Raw genomic sequence first — 19,485 nt, 5'->3', positions numbered from 1 at the left:
AAGCAAGAAGATTTCACATCTTCGGTGTTAACTATAAGAACTGCAAATACAACTCAACCATAACAGGACCTCAACAATAACGTCGTTCTTCTATGCGACAGTGTCACTACGGTCTTATTTCTACAAAGAAACAAACAAAGGAGTTTCATGTGAAGACCGTTTGTAAAACCAATGAAAACACCCTTTTCAAATGTGTACTTTCCTTTTTGATACTTTGCCAAATGTCCATTCCTCCAAACCCAAGAGTAATATGTTTATAACTTATCCAGTGACTCATCATGTCTCTTTGTCTTCGAAAAATCGAGGAACTGCATGAAATGTGAGCAATTCTCATAAGGTGTCCTCAGACAGAAGATTTTGAGGTTTGTAAGGTAAACAGTTTAGCGGTAGCAGCAGCTGTTAGACTAGGTGGTAGAAACGTGCCAAGCTTTGACGTGGCGGTTAAACTGAAACCGTCTTTTGGCAAACAAAAGGAGCATTTGAAACCTCCCATCTGAAAACACATTATGGCTTGATAAGGTTAGCCCATCACAGCCTAGTACAACAGTGCACATACTTTGGCTACAGTGAACCCAAACGGGCCACGTCAAAGTAACATCACAAGCTTTTAACAGCGAATGTGACACTGAATAGAGTTGAATGTTTTGCAAGGCTAAGTGACATTTTGAGCTACAGATTATCAAAGTATTCCGTACTTCAAATGTCAAACCGCGTTAAGAGGTCGGCAAGCCAAATTTAGCTACAAAAATGAAACCGGTGAGCAGTGAACAAACAACTGTTTATGGAATAAACACAAAGAGCACTTTCTGTTTGACTGCACGAAACGTGCAATAATCAGAGAGAGAGTTATATAAATTAAGCAGTTACCTATTACAAATGTATTGCTCTCAACATCCTCATTTATTTTGTGAATATTTATTACACCTACAAGTTATATATCAAGAAATTTTGACTCGTGTCTAATAATTTTTAAGTTCATAGTAAGTTAGTAAACACATTCCACAAACGGAGAGAAGAACAAAGCGCTACATGCGATGATGAATGTAAAGCGCTACAGTGACCCCTAGGGGCCACATTAAAGTACAAACATTTTGGACCCAGTACCACCACGAACGATTCATTTTTGTCTTGGAATAAATGTGTGGTGGAATTACCCGTAGAAAATGACTTACAATTTAGGACTATACACTCTAGTCCAGGAGAACATCTCATTATATGAGACAATATGAGACGTTGTCAGATTTAGCGGTATGACAAAAAGTCAAAAACACATGAACCTGGTATACACAGGGCATATGAATCACAAACTGAACTACTCTCAGTGAAGTGAGCCAAACATGAAGTCTTTGATTAGAGCCACACAATATTAATAATGCTCATTATAATCTTATTTATTTTATGGGTTAACCACATGCTTGTGGAATGCACAAGAAGTCATGTAGCACAGCAGCAGAAATAGCAGAAGTGGGAAAGATTGGGTGAGTGTGACATCTGTGAGAACACACCCCCACAGTGAGACAGGAAACTCTATCAGAAGTGATAAATGAGGCGAATGTGAGGTAACAGAACGCAACAGCAAGCAGAAGGTTGTGGACAAAGAGGGGATCACCCAGAACTGTTTGGGCCAGTACAAACACACACCACAGAAATGAGACACCATAGCAAGAGTCACTGGAACGAATTCCTGTGAATGATGAAAAGTGAGTTAGCAAAAACAATGACATACCGGGCTGCTTGAGAAATCTAATTTTGACAGACCTGCTGGAGATTACATTGTCAGATGTCACTTCTCAGTGTGTTCTCCCGCTGATCGTTGGAAAGAGGTGATACATTACAAACGAGGTAAGATATTATCTTTCCTATTCTTAACAGCTTTTGGTCAAAAGTATTACGCATGTTAAGCTGTAGGGCTGAATGCAGTCTCTGAGGCCAGTTCTGACAGGGAGTCACAGTTCTACTTAGTGCCAAAACCTGAAGAATCCAAACTATTCCAGTCCTGCTGAAGATCCTGAAGAGTCTGAAGAGTATGAAGAGTATGAGGAGTATGTTACCATGGGGATAAGAGAGCCTGCATGCTGTCATCATCAAGTGAACGGGCAAGATATTGGGCCAGCAACCACAGTGCTAGTTGTAGTGCAATAAATCGAAAAGAAAGTGCCCCCCCCCCCCTTCTTGTGTGGGGACGTGGGGTATCCTAGATTTCACTGTTGTTTTAAGAATGCAGAATGGCTTTGTTTTTGCTGTAGATAAATGCCAGCTTTGGTGAACCTGATAAGGACTTGTTATCACAGATGCACACTGACTAATTTTAACTACATTTTCACTGTTCGAATGTCTTGTGCCTTCAGTACGTCCTGGTCAGATGAAGACATGAATCAGAGTTTACAATGTTAAGTCAGTTTCCAGTCCTCCCCTTAAAGATACTTCATAAAAGCTGCTGAGATCTGGAATCAACCCCCCCCCCTTGCAATGGTACCATGTTCCATGGCAAATGAAAAAAATGGTACCATTCAAGAATAGGCAATGGTATCACAAATGGAAAGAGGTGATTCATTTGTCTACTGCATGTGTCAGACTCCCACAACAGGGGTAGCATGGTTAAATGAGGGAGTTCCCACAGAAGTTTTGATAAGTTAAGCACGAAACTCTCGGGCCAATGGTTTGGATATGAGTTTGCAGATGTGACATTGCTGAGATGTGGGGGAGACAGTATTGACCTTCTCAGAATTGTCTGCTAGCCCAGTGGCTCCAAGGGTCGGGGGCAGGAGAAGGCGTTTGGGGGTGGAGGGTAGCCAATCACGTTGATTTGACTTTGGTGGCATTGCTCAGCTTCTCTGAGTCTGCCTCTAGCATACTGTATGGCTGCTCTTTCCCCCACATTCTGTCTGTTGAGCTCTCTGGGTTCCCAGGGGTGTCCTCCAGCTCAGGGTCTCATGACCGTCTCCCCGAGGATCCCCGTCTCCTGGGATGCTGGAGAAAGAGCTCAACTCTGTTGCTTAAAGCAAACATCACCTCTGGGTCATAGGGTGGAGGATGCTGACTGATGGGACACGTGTAATGCGCTTTTGGAGAGTTGGTGGAGAGAGAGAGAGAGAGAGAGAGAGAGAGAGAGAGACAGAGAGTGCACATAAGGTCATTTTGCTGGAGAGAGAAAGTTTTTCGGAACTCCCAGGCTGTCTCTGTTGGAGGCCTAAGGCCAGGGTAAGCTGGGTGAAGAGTGAGGACTTATCTTCAGACTACAGTGGGAAGTATAGTATAGGCTTGTGTGATGGTGGTAAAAGTTGTCAATGCCCCTGTAACACTCTGAGGGAAGACTGTGATCCATCTGTACTCAACTAAGTCAAACAATTTCTATGAACAGTAAATAAATAACTAAGATAAGATAACACCCAGATGAAATATGCTAGTAAAGTAGGAAGATGCTCATAGTTGAGCCTATATTCAGCAAAATAATCTAAGGTCATTTTGGCATGTTTCTTGTATCTTGGTATTCGTGTATCTAAAGTTTTCAGATACATCATTTATCTAAACTGTCATCTGTTGCTCACTATGTAATCTGGCAGTAGATGGTCATTTTCATATACATATCTTTTCCAGGAAATGTGTGTAGAGACAAATAGTTGGTGATATATAAATGTATGCTTATAGGCACTGTCAAAAGGTGATTTTGAAAAACATTTATAATTTTGGCCCATTTCTAGTGTGAAAGGTGATTGATGTTTGAAAATAGTGCAGATCGTTTTGACAGATAAAGAAATTTCAGAGAAGTGAATATGGCTTTGGTGGTTATGCTGTAGAGATTCTGGGAAATGCCAATGTGGTAGGGAGTCTTTCACAGGCCATAAACCCTTCGATAAACTTTCCTGTGCCAAAGACAAAAAAACACGGCCCCTCAGTTTTTTTCCAACTCAAAGTGCACAGAGGACATTTTTGAAATAGTTGTGAATTTTTTTTTCTGTTCAGTTTTCTCACTGTTGATACATCACCTGTTGTTGGAACTCTGAGTCTAGTGAGGTTTACTGCTCTTGTGCACCTTAATCAATGCAATTTTAGCTTAGTCACTGCCTCACAGCGTGGATATCATCAAATTTTGAATAGCTGATCTTTTCAATCTCAGGTCTTCATAGTTGAAGCTGGGCCCCCCTGTGTGATCGGCCACCGGTCCCTGTAAACTAGACGCTCTCTTCTGAATAGGGAAATCCCATAGGCTTAGGCTTTGCTTTTGTCCATCATGGGTGTATCAAAAATTACATATAACATGACTGAAAGACAAATCACAGTGATCGTGTCACCCCCCCCAAAAAGGATAGATAGGACACCGATGACAACTCCATTAAACAACAGATGCACCAACTTTACGGATGGTGTTAGTGCAGGCTGCATATGAAGCATACACATCGGTGGCCTGAGTAATCTCTGTAGCAGATTCATTATAATTTTAGTTGTAAGTGGTTGATATAGGTGTTATGGGGAAGGGAGAGATGAATATGGTGTGTTCTAGGTTTCTTGTGGGTCGGAAGGGTGTTGCTCCACATCCTGCCTGATGCTGCAGCAGCTCACAAAGACCTTGTGATGTTGTGTCCAAGACACAATGCTGTTGTGAAGTTCCCAGAACCTCTAGAGCACTTCCTTCACCCTCAACAGCTTCTTTGAATGCAAAAATTCAGAATTAATTCAGAATTCTAAAGAATTATGAACAGTTCTGACATTTGAACGATGTTTGAACATTTAATTTATGACAAAATGATAAAATATTTGAACATTCTAAAGTATGTTTTTGTTTTAAACAAAAATAAATAAATTTCCCCAATACTAGAATTCCTTGGCTATCCTGCTTCCAACTGATTCTAATAAACACCCATAATAAATTTATGTTTGGGATAAATTTATGTTTGAGCATAAGTGCTCAGATAAATATATACCAGAACATTTCTGAGCATTTAGTAAAAAATAAAGAATATGCTGAGATACCAATGAATGAATGAAGTCAGTTTTTAATGCGTCTTCATAATTAGTGGTTTAAATAGAGGTGTAACACTAGTGGGAGAAGCTCAGTGGTAAACTTCATGTGTTTGCTCAATTAAGAGCAGCAGGTGCAAAAAAAGATCTCACACCTCACGCCCTGAACACTCACGTCTATCACAACATGCCCTGAACACTCACGTCTATCACAACACGCCCTGAACACTCATGTCCATCACATCACGCCCTGAACACTCACATCTATCACCTCACGCCCTGAACACTCACGTCCATCACAACACCCCCTGAACACTCACGTCTATCACAACACGCCCTGAACACTCACGTCCATCACAACACGCCCTGAACACTCACGTCTATCACAACACGCCCTGAACACTCACGTCTATCACAACACTCCCTGAACACTCACGTCCATCACAACACGCCCTGAACACTCACGTCTATCACAACACGCCCTGAACACTCACGTCCATCACAACACGCCCTGAACACTCACGTCTATCACAACACGCCCTGAACACTCACATCCATCACAACACGCCCTGAACACTCACGTCTATCACAACACGCTCTGAACACTCACATCCATCACAACACGCCCTGAACACTCACGTCTATCACAACACGCCCTGAACACTCACGTCCATCACAACACGCCCTGAACACTCACGCCTATCACAACACGCCCTGAACACTCACGTCCATCACAACACGCCCTGAACACTCACGTCTATCACAACACGCCCTGAACACTCACGTCCATCACAACACGCCCTGAACACTCACGTCTATCACAACACGCCCTGAACACTCACGTCCATCACAACACGCCCTGAACACTCACGTCTATCACAACACGCCCTGAACAATCACGTCTATCACAACACGCCCTGAACACTCACGTCCATCACAACACGCCCTGAACACTCACGTCTATCACAACACGCCCTGAACACTCACGTCCATCACAACACGCCTTGAACACTCACATCTATCTCCTCACGCCCTGAACACTCACATCCATCACAACACGCCCTGAACACTCACGTCTATCACAACACGCCCTGAACACTCACATCTATCACCATACGCCCTGAACACTCACGTCTATCACAACACGCCCTGAACACTCACGTCCATCACAACACACCCCGAACACTCACGTCCATCACAACACGCAATGAACACACATCTATCACCATACGCCCTGAACACTCACGTCTATCACAACACACCCTGAACACTCACGTCTATCACCACACGCCCTGAACACTCACATCTATCACAACACGCCCTGAACACTCACATCTATCACCATACGCCCTGAACACTCACGTCTATCACAACACGCCCTGAACACTCACGTCCATCACAACACGCACTGAACACTCACATCTATCACCATACGCCCTGAACACTCACATCTATCACCTCACGCCCTGAACACTCACGTCCATCACAACACGCCCTGAACATTCACGTCCATCACAACACACCCTGAACTCTCACGTCCATCACAACACTCCCTGAACACTCACATCTATCACCACACGCCCTGAACACTCACATCTATCACCTCACGCCCTGAACACTCACGTCCATCACAACACGCCCTGAACACTCACATCTATCACCATACGCCCTGAACATTCACATCTATCACCTCACGCCCTGAACACTCACGTCCATCACCTCACGCCCTGAACACTCACGTCCATCACAACACGCCCTGAACACTCACATCTATCACAACACGCCCTGAACACTCACGTCCATCACAACACGCCCTGAACACTCACGTCCATCACAACACGCCCTGAACACTCACGTCCATCACAACACGCACTGAACACTCACGTCCATCACAACACGCCCTGAACACACATCTATCACCATACGCCCTGAACACTCACGTCTATCACAACACGCCCTGAACACTCACGTCCATCACAACACGCCCTGAACACTCACGTCCATCACAACACGCCCTGAACACTCACGTCTATCACCACACTCCCTGAACACTCACATCTATCACAACACGCCCTGAACACTCACATCTATCACCATACGCCCTGAACACTCACGTCTATCACAACACGCCCTGAACACTCACGTCCATCACAACACGCCCTGAACACTGACATCTATCACCTCACGCCCTGAACACTCACGTCCATCACAACACGCACTGAACACTCACATCTATCACCATACGCCCTGAACACTCACATCTATCACCTCACGCCCTGAACACTCACGTCCATCACAACACGCCCTGAACATTCACGTCCATCACAACACACCCTGAACTCTCACGTCCATCACAACACTCCCTGAACACTCACGTCTATCACCACACGCCCTGAACACTCACGTCTATCACAACACGCCCTGAACACTCACGTCCATCACAACACGCCCTGAACACTCACATCTATCACCTCACGCCCTGAACACTCACGTCCATCACAACACGCACTGAACACTCACATCTATCACCATACGCCCTGAACACTCACATCTATCACCTCACGCCCTGAACACTCACGTCCATCACAACACGCCCTGAACATTCACGTCCATCACAACACACCCTGAACTCTCACGTCCATCACAACACTCCCTGAACACTCACATCTATCACCATACGCCCTGAACACTCACATCTATCACCTCACGCCCTGAACACTCACGTCCATCACAACACGCCCTGAACACTCACGTCCATCACAACACGCCCTGAACACTCACATCTATCACCATACGCCCTGAACATTCACATCTATCACCTCACGCCCTGAACACTCACGTCCATCACCTCACGCCCTGAACACTCACGTCCATCACAACACGCCCTGAACACTCACATCTATCACAACACGCCCTGAACACTCACGTCCATCACAACACGCCCTGAACACTCACATCTATCACAACACGCCCTGAACACTCACGTCCATCACAACACGCCCTGAACACTCACGTCCATCACAACACGCACTGAACACTCACGTCCATCACAACACGCCCTGAACACACATCTATCACCATACGCCCTGAACACTCACGTCTATCACAACACGCCCTGAACACTCACGTCTATCACAACACGCCCTGAACACTCACGTCCATCACAACACGCCCTGAACACTCACGTCCATCACAACACGCCCTGAACACTCACTTCTGCAAGTTCAAAATGCCACATGGACCTCTTTTCCACTTACTTGTTGCCCATTGACTCTACAGCATTTTCTAATCGCAACAGCCAAAATTTAAAAAGGAGAGGACAAAATGAAGACTTCTTTCAAATACCTTTGCAAGTGTTGAAGAATTAATAGCATTTGAAATGTTAACATCTCCAAATGATCTGCTTCTTAAAGAACTGAGGTGTTTGAACTGAGGGTGAACTGAGACTAAGCTACAAATACAACTCCAGAATGAACATGTGACTGGGTTTAGTTAGTGTGTGTACCTGGACTATGTCCATATGTCTACAAGTCCACTTTGACTTGGGTCCTGTGAAAGTAATGAAGAAGTTCCTCTACAACTATTCCTCATCTACAAATCTCATTTGTACTCATATTCTCTGTTCTTCTTTTTGTCCCCCTTTAATCAGTTTTGAATGCGAACTTTGGCTTCTGCTTTCTAAACTGGGCTCTAGCTCTAAACTTGGCCATCTAAACTTGGCAATCTAAACCATTGCTCTGTAGTATGTCATGCATGCAACTTGATGTGCACAAACAAAGATGGTTTATCACATGAATACAAATATATTAGAATTCATTTACATTCATTAATCACAAGTAAACAAAACAAGCATTTGACTTTCTCCAGCAGTGACCTTGACACACGTACTGATGTACCTGATATGCTCATATGGGTTTAGGTTTGGCATGCAGTGTTTGTACGGAAATATAGATGAGTTGAAATATGTTAAGTAGCAGGTTAACCAGAGATTATATTGTTAGTTCTCATTTGGCATGGCCTGTTACACTCATATGTCAATATACATGGCTCAAAAAATACAGGGATCAATTAACCAACACAAACCAACCTGTTCAGTTAGGAAGCAACACTGATTTATAATCAATTTCAACTGCTGTTGTGCAAATAGAACAGACAACAGGTAGAAATGAGAGGCAATTAGCAAGACCCCCCCTATAAAGGAGGTTCTGCAGGTGGTGACCACAGACCTTTTCTCTGTTCTCATTGTTTCTGGCTGATGTTTTGGTCACTTTGGCATTTTGTCAGTTCTCTCACCATAGAGGTAGCATGATGTGGTGTCTACAACCCACAGAAGTTGTTCAGGTAGTGCTGATGGAACATCAATGCGAGTTGTGGCAAGAATGAATGAACGTTCAACTTATATAGCACCAAGGTGTCAGGGCTGGCTCGGATGCCGTGCCTTCTACATCCACAAGGGGCACCCGAGCCAGTCCTAGACTCCAGCAGCGCAATCAGCAATGATCTGTCTCACCTGTTGCCATGGCTTCTTAAGGAAGCCAGTGGAGACGGATCATTGCTGATTCGTTGTGGTTATGCCGTTACGCTCTCAGCCTCTCTCTTACTCTGTTTTGCAGCGTTTGCCTCTTTAGGTGTCTCGCCACCTATCTCTCTTATCTCTCTTCTCTGTCTTTTTTCAAGTCCTCTCCTGCGTCCCTTACTGACCTCCCTCAAGTTTTCCTCAACCTGTTTACCTTCCTATCCCGTTGCTGTTCGTATGGGAAGGGTTTTTTGTTTGAATAGCCTTTTTGCTATTAGTCAGCTCCTTCCCCTGACGTCCTTGTTTTTGCCTTATTTCTTTTTACGCGTTGAGCAGTCCGCGTTTATTCAGGCGCTCCTTTTAGTTCTGTTATTTATTGTGGCACTTGGTTCCACCTCTCTCTCGCTCTCTCTAACACGGTGTGTGCGTCCCTACCACCGTTGTTACAGAACGAATCAGCCTGTGACATGGAACCAGCCGCTTCTAACGAAGCAGCAGAACTAAGGGCAGCCCTCTCCCAGCAGGGTCAGTTGTTAGGCAGCCATGACCAGGTCCTCCGCCAGATCATGGATCAGCTCAACAATGTGACCACTGCCATTCGGGCTTTAAGTAACCCGTCTCCCGCTCATCGGGATCCGCCTCCCGCAAGCCCAGCCGAACCCGCAGCAGCCCCGCGGCACTTCGAGCCTACTCTCCCCGCCCCGGCTCGCTATTCAGGGGATCCCGAAGGGTGTAGGGGTTTTCTACTACAGTGTTCGCTTGTATTCGAACAGCAACCTCTACGCTTCCCTACCGAGCGCGCAAAAATAGCATACGTGATAGCCTTACTTACAGACAAAGCCCTGGCTTGGGCAACCCCCGTATGGGAAAAACAGAACGAAGTTTGTGCTACTTACGATAGCTTCTCCCGGGCCATGAAAGGAGCCTTCTACCATCCCTCGTCGGGCGGGGTTGTCGGTCAGCGGCTTCTGCGTCTCAAGCAGGGAAATCGGTCCGTAGCAGAGTACTCCATAGAGTTTCGCACGTTGGCGGCCGAAAGTGGTTGGGGTTCGGACTCCCTCATGTCCGTGTTTCTGGAAGGGCTAACGGAGGAGTTGAAGGACGAACTAGCTCTCCGCGACCCTCCGTCTGATCTAGAAACGCTGATCAGCCTGACGGTACGGCTCGATAACCGCCAGCGCGAGCACAAAAACACCAAGAAGCATTACCATCGCGAAACACCCCGCATGCCTGACGTTGTGCAGTCCGGTGAAACCAATAATCCCAGTAGTGAACCGCAACCCATGCAGCTCGGTCATACACGCCTGTCACGGCAGGAAAGACAGGCGCGTTTACAGGAGGGGCGGTGTCTGTACTGCGGGGGCGGGGGACACCAACGTACCAAATGCCCCGAGCTGCAGGGAAAAGACATGACCCACCAGTAGACGGGAAGGCTCTGGCGGGTCGTAACACAAGTCCTCCCACAACCGGTTTATCCATCCACGTTTCGTTGTCGTGGCATAAATCACAGGAGAAGCGCCTTATGGCTTTTGTTGATTCTGGTGCCGCGGCAAATTTTATCGACAGCTCTTTAGCGCAGGAATTACAAATCCCTCTGGTTCGCCTTGAAAAACCCCTCGTTGTCGCCGCGGTGGACGGCCGCGCCCTTATCTCCGGCGGTATCGACCGCCAAACCATACCGCTGGAGATGCACGTCGGGGAGCACTTTGAGTTAGTCACCCTATATGTCATCAGCGCCCCTCACATGCCGCTCATACTAGGGTTTCCATGGCTACAACGACACAACCCTGACATAGACTGGCTCTCGCGCAGTATCGGGTCTTGGGGTGCTATGTGCAAAAACACATGTCGTAAGAGCCTCCCTGCTTCTTCTGCTGAAAAGCCTGTCGAGATCGTTGACCTGTCCTCTGTCCCTGCTGAGTACCACGACCTCCAAGCGGTGTTCAGCAAAAAGAAGGCCAGTTTTCTTCCGCCTCACAGGTCTTACGACATCGCCATTGACCTACTTCCCGGGTCTAGTCCTCCTAGGGGTCGTCTCTTCTCTTTGGCCGCCCCCGAGCGAAGAGCCATGGAAACGTACATCCAGGAGGCATTAGCCGCTGGGTTCATACGGCCCTCCACGTCTCCAGCCGGTGCTGGCTTTTTCTTTGTCGGCAAGAAAGATGGTGGGTTGAGGCCGTGCATTGATTACAGGGGTCTCAATTAGATAACAGTCAAAGACCGACACCCCCTGCCACTTATGTCAACGGCCTTTGAGGCACTCCAAAAAGCCACCATCTTCACTAAGCTAGACCTTCGGAGTGCCTACAACCTAGTGAGGGTCAGAGAGGGGGATGAGTGGAAGACAGCCTTCATCACACCATCGGGTCACTACGAGTACCTTGTGATGCCGTTTGGTCTGATGAACGCCCCAGCTGTCTTCCAGAGACTTATTAATGAGGTGTTGCGTGAGGCTCTCGACCGGTACGCCTTCGTGTATCTGGACGACATCCTCATTTACAGTAGTTCACGGTCTGAGCACGTCAAACACGTCAGGAGGGTTCTCCAACTTCTGTTGGAGAACCACCTGTTCGTTAAATTAGAAAAATCCCTGTTTCACGTCCAGGAGGTGGCCTTTTTGGGCTACAGAATAGCCCAAAACGCTCTTGCCATGGATCCTGCTAAGATCCGAGCAGTCGCCGAATGGCCCATTCCCACATCGCTTCGTTTGGTTCAACGGTTCTTGGGGTTCGCTAATTTCTACCGTCGCTTTATAAAGAACTACAGCACTCTGGCTGGTCCCCTCATTGCGCTTACCAAGAAAACCCCGGGTCCCTTTGTCTGGTCTCCTGCGGCCCAGAAGTCTTTTGATAAGCTCAAGGAGCAGTTTACCTCGGCGCCTGTTCTGTGCATGCCTAACCCCGACCTACCGTTTGTGGTGGAAGTCGATGCGTCTGACTACGGGGTTGGGGCCGTCCTTTCCCAGAGAACGGGTACGCCGCTTAAGCTCCACCCTTGTGCTTATTACTCACACCGTATGTCTCCGGCCGAGCGTAATTACGATGTGGGTGATAAGGAACTCTTGGCTGTAAAGCTAGCCCTGGAAGAATGGCGGCATTGGCTGGAGGGGGCCAAACACCCGTTTCTTGTGTGGACAGACCACAAGAACTTGGCCTACCTCCAGCAAGCCAAAAGGCTCAATCCCCGTCAGGCCAGGTGGTCGTTTTTCTTTGGGCGCTTCGAGTTTACCCTCTCCTATCGCCCAGGGACTAAAAACGTTAAGCCCGATGCTCTCTCTCGTCAATGGGAGACACCCCCCGACTCCACCGAGCCCGGTACGGTCATTACCGCCTCCAAAATTGTTGCGCCCATTCAATGGGAGGTCGAGACCGCCGTTAAACGGGCGTTAGCAGCCGATCCTGGCCCAGGTGGTGAGCCATCGGGTCGTCTCTTTGTCCACCCTAACCTGCGAAAGAAGGTCATGGAATGGGGTCACAACTCACCCTTTGCTGCGCATCCTGGCTCTCGTCGTACGGCAGAACTTATTCGTAGACGGTTTTGGTGGCCGGGGATTGATAAGGACGTTAGCGACTTCGTTTCGACCTGTGTCACGTGCGTACAAAATAAAACGACCCACTCTAAGCCCTCGGGTCTTCTTCGCCCCCTGCCTATTCCATCCAGGCCCTGGACTCACGCCTCTTTAGACTTCGTTACGGGGTTGCCACCCTCCCGTGGCAACACTACCATATTAGTTATCAGTTATTAGTGGACAGGTTCTCCAAGGTAGCTAGGTTCGTAGCCCTCCCCAAGCTCCCGTCTGCCAAAGAGACCGCCTCGCTCTTCCTGCACCATATTGTCAGGCATTTTGGGTTCCCCGTCGACGTGGTTTCCGATCGTGGGCCGCAATTCACGAGCCGGTTTTGGGGGGCTTTTCTGGGTCTGCTTAACGCCAAGGCCAGTCTGTCCTCGGGTTTCCATCCCCAAACCAACGGTCAGACCGAGAGGACCAATCAGGACCTGGAGCAGACTCTCAGGTGCCTGGCGTCCTCCAACCCCTCCTCCTGGGCTGACCAGCTCCTCTGGGCCGAATACGCCCACAACACCCTATGGCACTCTGCCCTCGGGATGTCACCTTTTGAGTGTCTCTATGGCTATGCCCCTCCTATGTTTGCTGACCAGGAGGACGAGGTGGCGGTTCCGGGTGCCCGTGCCTTGGTGCGGCGGTGCCGGTTGGCGTGGAGTAAGGCCCGTAGGGCCCTTCTGTCTGCCTCAGCCGGTTACCGTCGCAACGCTGACAAGCACCGTCTTCCGGCTTTGTCTTTCCGCCCCGGGCAGCGGGTCTGGCTTTCCGCCAAGGATCTGCCGGTCCGTGGTGGAACCAAGAAGCTGGCCCCTCGGTTCCTGGGTCCCTTCAAGGTGGACAGGCGGATCAATCCCGTCTCTTACCGGCTGCTGCTCCCTCCTTCCATGAGGGTCCATCCGGTGTTCCACATCTCGCGTCTCCGCCCTGTTTTGTGTCACATGCCCCGTGCTCCGGCCCCGCCGCCTCCCCGCATGGTTGACGGCGGTCCGGTGTACACCGTTTCTCAGTTGTTGGATCACCACCGTGTTCGTGGTCGGGACCAGTACCTCGTTGACTGGGCGGGTTACGGGCCTGAGGAACGGTCATGGGTCCCCGCCTCTCGGGTTGTCGACCGCTCTCTTATTCGTGACTTCCGTCGTGACAGGGCTGTCGCTCTGGGCCCGCGGGGTCTCGGGCCTAGAGGGGGGGGGCTCTGTCAGGGCTGGCTCGGATGCCGTGCCTTCTACATCCACAAGGGGCACCCGAGCCAGTCCTAGACTCCAGCAGCGCAATCAGCAATGATCTGTCTCACCTGTTGCCATGGCTTCTTAAGGAAGCCAGTGGAGACGGATCATTGCTGATTCGTTGTGGTTATGCCGTTACGCTCTCAGCCTCTCTCTTACTCTGTTTTGCAGCGTTTGCCTCTTTAGGTGTCTCGCCACCTATCTCTCTTATCTCTCTTCTGTCTTTTTTCAAGTCCTCTCCTGCGTCCCTTACTGACCTCCCTCAAGTTTTCCTCAACCTGTTTACCTTCCTATCCCGTTGCTGTTCGTATGGGAAGGGTTTTTTGTTTGAATAGCCTTTTTGCTATTAGTCAGCTCCTTCCCCTGACGTCCTTGTTTTTGCCTTATTTCTTTTTACTCGTTGAGCAGTCCGCGTTTATTCAGGCGCTCCTTTTAGTTCTGTTATTTATTGTGGCACTTGGTTCCACCTCTCTCTCGCTCTCTCTAACACGGTGTGTGCGTCCCTACCACCGTCGTTACACAAGGTCACGTTACAATTTTTAAATACAGGTAAAACTCTTACAAACCAATCACACACCGGTGAGAAGCGGCAGCCAATTGCACACAGCGTACTCTCTACCGCGATCCACAGCCCCCTGGGGGACTGAATGGGGTGCAGGAAGGGGAGAGAGGACAGACCCTAGTGACAGAGCACCATCCACCACTGGACATACAAACACACACATTCATACACACACAGACACTCAGACAACTGCTTTTTATTGGACATGAAGAGACACAGACACACACTCAGGGAGAACTTGTCAGGGAATCAGGGAATGCCAATTTACCTAAACTCCATGTCTTTGGACTGTGGGAGGAAACCGGAGACCCTGGAGGAAACCCACGCAGACACGGGGAGAACATGGAAACTCCACTCAGATAGGGACTTGAACCCAAGACGCCCTGTGGTCTTCACAGATGAGAGCAGCTTCACACTGAGCACGTCTGGAGATGTGAGAGAGTCTGGAGATACCATGGAGAATGTTCTTCTGCCTGCAACATCCTCCAGTATGAACGGTTGGGCAGTGGGTCAGTAATGGTGTAGGGAAGCATTTCTTTGGAGGGCCGCACAGACCTCCATTTGCTAGCCAGAGGTAGCCTGACTGCCATTAGGTACCAGGATGAGATCCTCAGACCCATTGTGAAAATATATGCTGGTTCAGTGGGCCATAGGTTCCTTCTGATGCATGACAATGCTAGACCTCATGTGGCTGAAGTCTGTCAGCAGTTCCTGCATGATGAAGGCATTGATGTTATGGACTGGCCTGCCGGTTCCCCAGACCTGAATCCAATCGATCACATCTGGGACATCATATCTCGTTCCATCCACCAACGCCACATTGCACCACAAACTGTCCAGGAGTTGACTGATGCTTTAATCCAGGGCTGGGAGGAGATTCCTCAGGAGAACATCTCCACCTCATCAGGAGCATGCCTAGGCGTTGTAGGGAGGTCATACAGGCACGTGGAGGCCACACACACTACTGAGCCTCATTTTAACTTGTTTTGAGGAATTTCCACTGAAGTTAAATCAGCCTGTCATTTAATTTTCTCCTTAGATTTTGAGCATGATTCCAGTATGAGTATGATTTTGTTTGTTATTTTGTTCTCAACGCATTACACTATGTAATAAATAAAGATTTTCAGCTGCAATATTTTATGAATTGAGATCTAGGATGTGTTCCCTTTATTTTTTTAGCAGTATACATGCAACCATCCTCTAGAAGGACTAGAGGAAAGACACATTGAATTTTCTTTGGAGTTAAGTGATCAGAAACATTCCAGGTGCTGTATTCAGATCCAGGACCAATACACAGGGCCAGGGCTGCTTGTATGCAGGGGTTGTCTGACCCCGCAGCTTGTCAGGGCTAACACTGCACGTTAGCTTGGAGTACCAATAAACACACCTGTTCTTTGTTTTTTGGGGGGTTTTGGTTTGTTTGTTTTGATGATTTTACAGCTGATAACATTGAAAGTCTCAAAACAAGGAAATAACAAATATGTGGTTATGCTGTGTTAAGCAAATACTGTCTTAGATATTAGATTCTTAAAAACGGCCATGCTTTACTTTGAGGTGATCCGTACTCTCTCTTCACGAGGCACTACGATGGTTCTGGGAAGAAACTGAATAAATTCTTACATGTGCACATGTGCTAAATACTTGTATTTGTATTCAAGTACACACTAAAGCTATAGTATACAGTATATATATATTAGGGGTGGGCATAGATTAATTTTTTAAATCTAGATTAATCTCACTGAAATCTTGAAATAATCTAGATATATATATATATATATATAATACACACATATATATATATATACATATATATAATACACACATATATATATATATATATATATAATACACATATATATAGAGAGAGAGAAAGAGAGGAAGAAAGAAATACATGAAAAATTCACATTCACTAAATTTCTGGATGTTTGATGTTTTTGTCCACTTTTTTCATATGCAAACTGGTTTCATATGCAAAAGACCTCAGTGTTTCTCTGGAAACTTCACTACCATTGCTCTATTACCTCTCTCTCTCTCTCTCTCTCTCTCTATATATATATATATATATATATATATATATATATATATATATATATATATATATATATATATATATATATATGGAGATCTAGGATGTGTTATTTTAGTGTTCCCTTTATTTTTTGAGCAGTATATATAAAACCCTAATACTTGGTCAATTGGTCAGTTAGGGTTAAGTTGCTTGAGCGTGCAGTTTGGTGACAACACACAGCTACACTGTAACCACGGCTGCAGCGTGTGTATCCAGAGCATGCTCGTGCAATAATATGGTGCAGGTGGCAATCAAGTACGGAAAGTCCCCTGAGGTGTGAAGGGTAGCAGCTCATGGTTTAACATTTTAAGCGCTCAAGTGTGGAGTGTCGATCCCACGTGTTGCCTGTGTAACTACAGCTCAATAGTTCCCCTATGTTAATGTGCTGCCTGCAGTTTTATTAGAAAAACAATGGCATTTCTTAACTGTCTCTTAAACATCCCCATAGCTGACCACATTAACAAAGTTCATAATTGTTTCATCTGGAGATCCAGATATTAAAACCTATAATTAAATGTGCCTTAAAAGAAACCTTAAAATTGAGTAGGAATTTGCTCCAGAAGCCTTGGGTTTTATTGAGGAGTGAGTCCTGTAGTTTGCAGGTTTCTTTTACCAGTCTTCTGACTGGACACTCCAGATGGAATAAAATTCACAGAATATGTACTTCCATTTGAGTAAGCAACACTATTCCCCTTGGCATGGCCGAAGCTCACTATATGCATACATGATGTGAATACTACCAAAATATGAAAATAGATGCAAAGTAGATGCAAATAAAGAGCTCAACCTGTCATTAGTGCTACATTAGTACTGCAATGCAAATGCTTTTTGAAGAGAATATAAATGGTGCCTTGTATATTCACCCAAACAGTTTCTAATGTGCCATCGTTTGCTTCCTTTCAGGACTGGATACACAAAAGGGAAAACATCACAGTCCTAGGAAATTAAGAAGGCTGTGGGTGACAGACCACACTAGAAGACCTGATGGAGATGCATTATTCTGTATGAATCTATATTCTGCAGCACTGGCAGAGATGAGCTTGGATGATACACTTGGAAAGGGGGCAATCTGGATTTCGAGTATCGCTCCAGAATGACGTAAGTGTCTGATGTTCGCCACAGCTTCAGGGCAGACGTTTCCAATCTGGTCAAATGCGAAGACAATGAATAAAAGCAATTTCACTTGTGAAAATGAAACAGACATTAAAGAATATCAGCATTATACCTATGCTGTCATCTACACGGTCATCTTGGTCCCAGGGCTGATCAGTAACGTGCTGGCACTCTGGGTCTTTCATGCATACGTGAAGGAGACCAAGAAGGCTGTGATCTTCATGATCCACCTGGCCATCGCCGACCTGCTGCAGGTGCTGTCGTTACCTTGGCGCATATATTACTACCTGAACAAATCCTGGCCTTTTGGCCACGCCCTCTGCATGTTGTGCTTCTACCTGAAGTACGTCAACATGTACGCCAGCGTCTACTTCCTGGTGTGCATCAGCGTCAGACGCTGCTTGCTCATCATCCACCCGCTGCAGTACAACGCGGCAAAGAGACGCGTGGACCGCAGGTGTTGTGCGGTGGTCTGGTTCATCGTGTTCATCGGCTGCCTGCCTTTTCCCCTGCTGAGGAAAGGGCCCTCGGCTCCAAACACCTGCTTCTCGGAGCTGCCCATGGTGAACCTTACCTTAGGGAGCGGACTAACGCTGGTCACGGTGGCAGAGCTGGCCGGCTTCCTTCTTCCGCTGGCTGTGGTTCTCACGTGCACGTGGCTGACCGCCGGCAGTCTGCGTGAGAAGAACGGCGTGCTGCAGGACGCGGGGGAGAAGCGGAAGGCGTTGAAGATGGTGCTGAGCTGTGCCTGCGTCTTCCTGGTCTGTTTCGTGCCCTACCACGTCACCTTCCCGTTGGACTTCCTGGCCAAATCCAACAGGGTGGACTGCACATTCAGCAGCGCCGTCCAGCGCTTCCATCCCATCACCTTGTGTCTGGCCAGCTTGAACTCCTGCCTGGACCCGGTCATGTACTACTTCACCACCGATGAGTTCAAGCGCCGTCTCTCCAGGCCCGAGCTGGTGGAGAGCTTCCACATGCAACGTCGGTTCTCCTGCACTGCTACCGAAGAGTCCGCACTGCCATCCGAACAACAGGACTGAGGGCAGCGCCCCACACTCCCGATACACTCGCTGGAGAAAATCTCAAAATGTGAATAATCTATGCACAGTGAGCCAGAGTTCATGTACAATTGTGATCAGTTAACACTGAATATTTATGTATGAAAATGTTCACACCCTAATGAACTGTGATTTATCTGTTGTTGATGTGTGCTTATTTAAGTATCAGATGACAACTGTCAGTGATATACTAGTGAATTCAATAAATAATAAACTAAGCACGGCTTAATACAAATTCTAAAATAAATTCATACCTCGTAACTAAAAACACCCTGCAGTGAGCTGTTTTTAAAGGGACATTCAGGTCAAAGAGATGGACGGTAAAAGCTAAAAGTTTTTTGCAAAAACATTTCAAAGGTGGAAGGTTTTTGTAAGCGTGATTGTCTTATATGTGTTGCTTCCTGACGCCTTGACATTTCAA

General features: G+C 47.1%; 1 protein-coding gene across 1 annotated transcript; it reads left to right on the top strand.

Annotated features, from left to right (window-relative positions):
• Nucleotides 1–1,532: 1,532 nt before the first annotated feature.
• On the top strand, nucleotides 1,533–19,324 carry gpr174 (G protein-coupled receptor 174). Its single transcript, XM_077022704.1, has 2 exons — nucleotides 1,533–1,842; nucleotides 17,794–19,324. The coding sequence occupies exon 2, from the start codon at nucleotides 18,000–18,002 to the stop codon at nucleotides 19,044–19,046; it is 1,047 nt and encodes a 348-aa protein (XP_076878819.1). The 5' UTR covers nucleotides 1,533–1,842; nucleotides 17,794–17,999; the 3' UTR covers nucleotides 19,047–19,324.
• Nucleotides 19,325–19,485: the final 161 nt, after the last annotated feature.

This window comes from Brachyhypopomus gauderio, chromosome 11 (genome assembly GCF_052324685.1).
Source record: "Brachyhypopomus gauderio isolate BG-103 chromosome 11, BGAUD_0.2, whole genome shotgun sequence".
In the NCBI taxonomy this organism is placed as follows: domain Eukaryota; kingdom Metazoa; phylum Chordata; class Actinopteri; order Gymnotiformes; family Hypopomidae; genus Brachyhypopomus; species Brachyhypopomus gauderio.
Note: the sequence above shows the minus strand (reverse complement) of the source record. Positions and strands in the feature narration are given on the sequence as shown.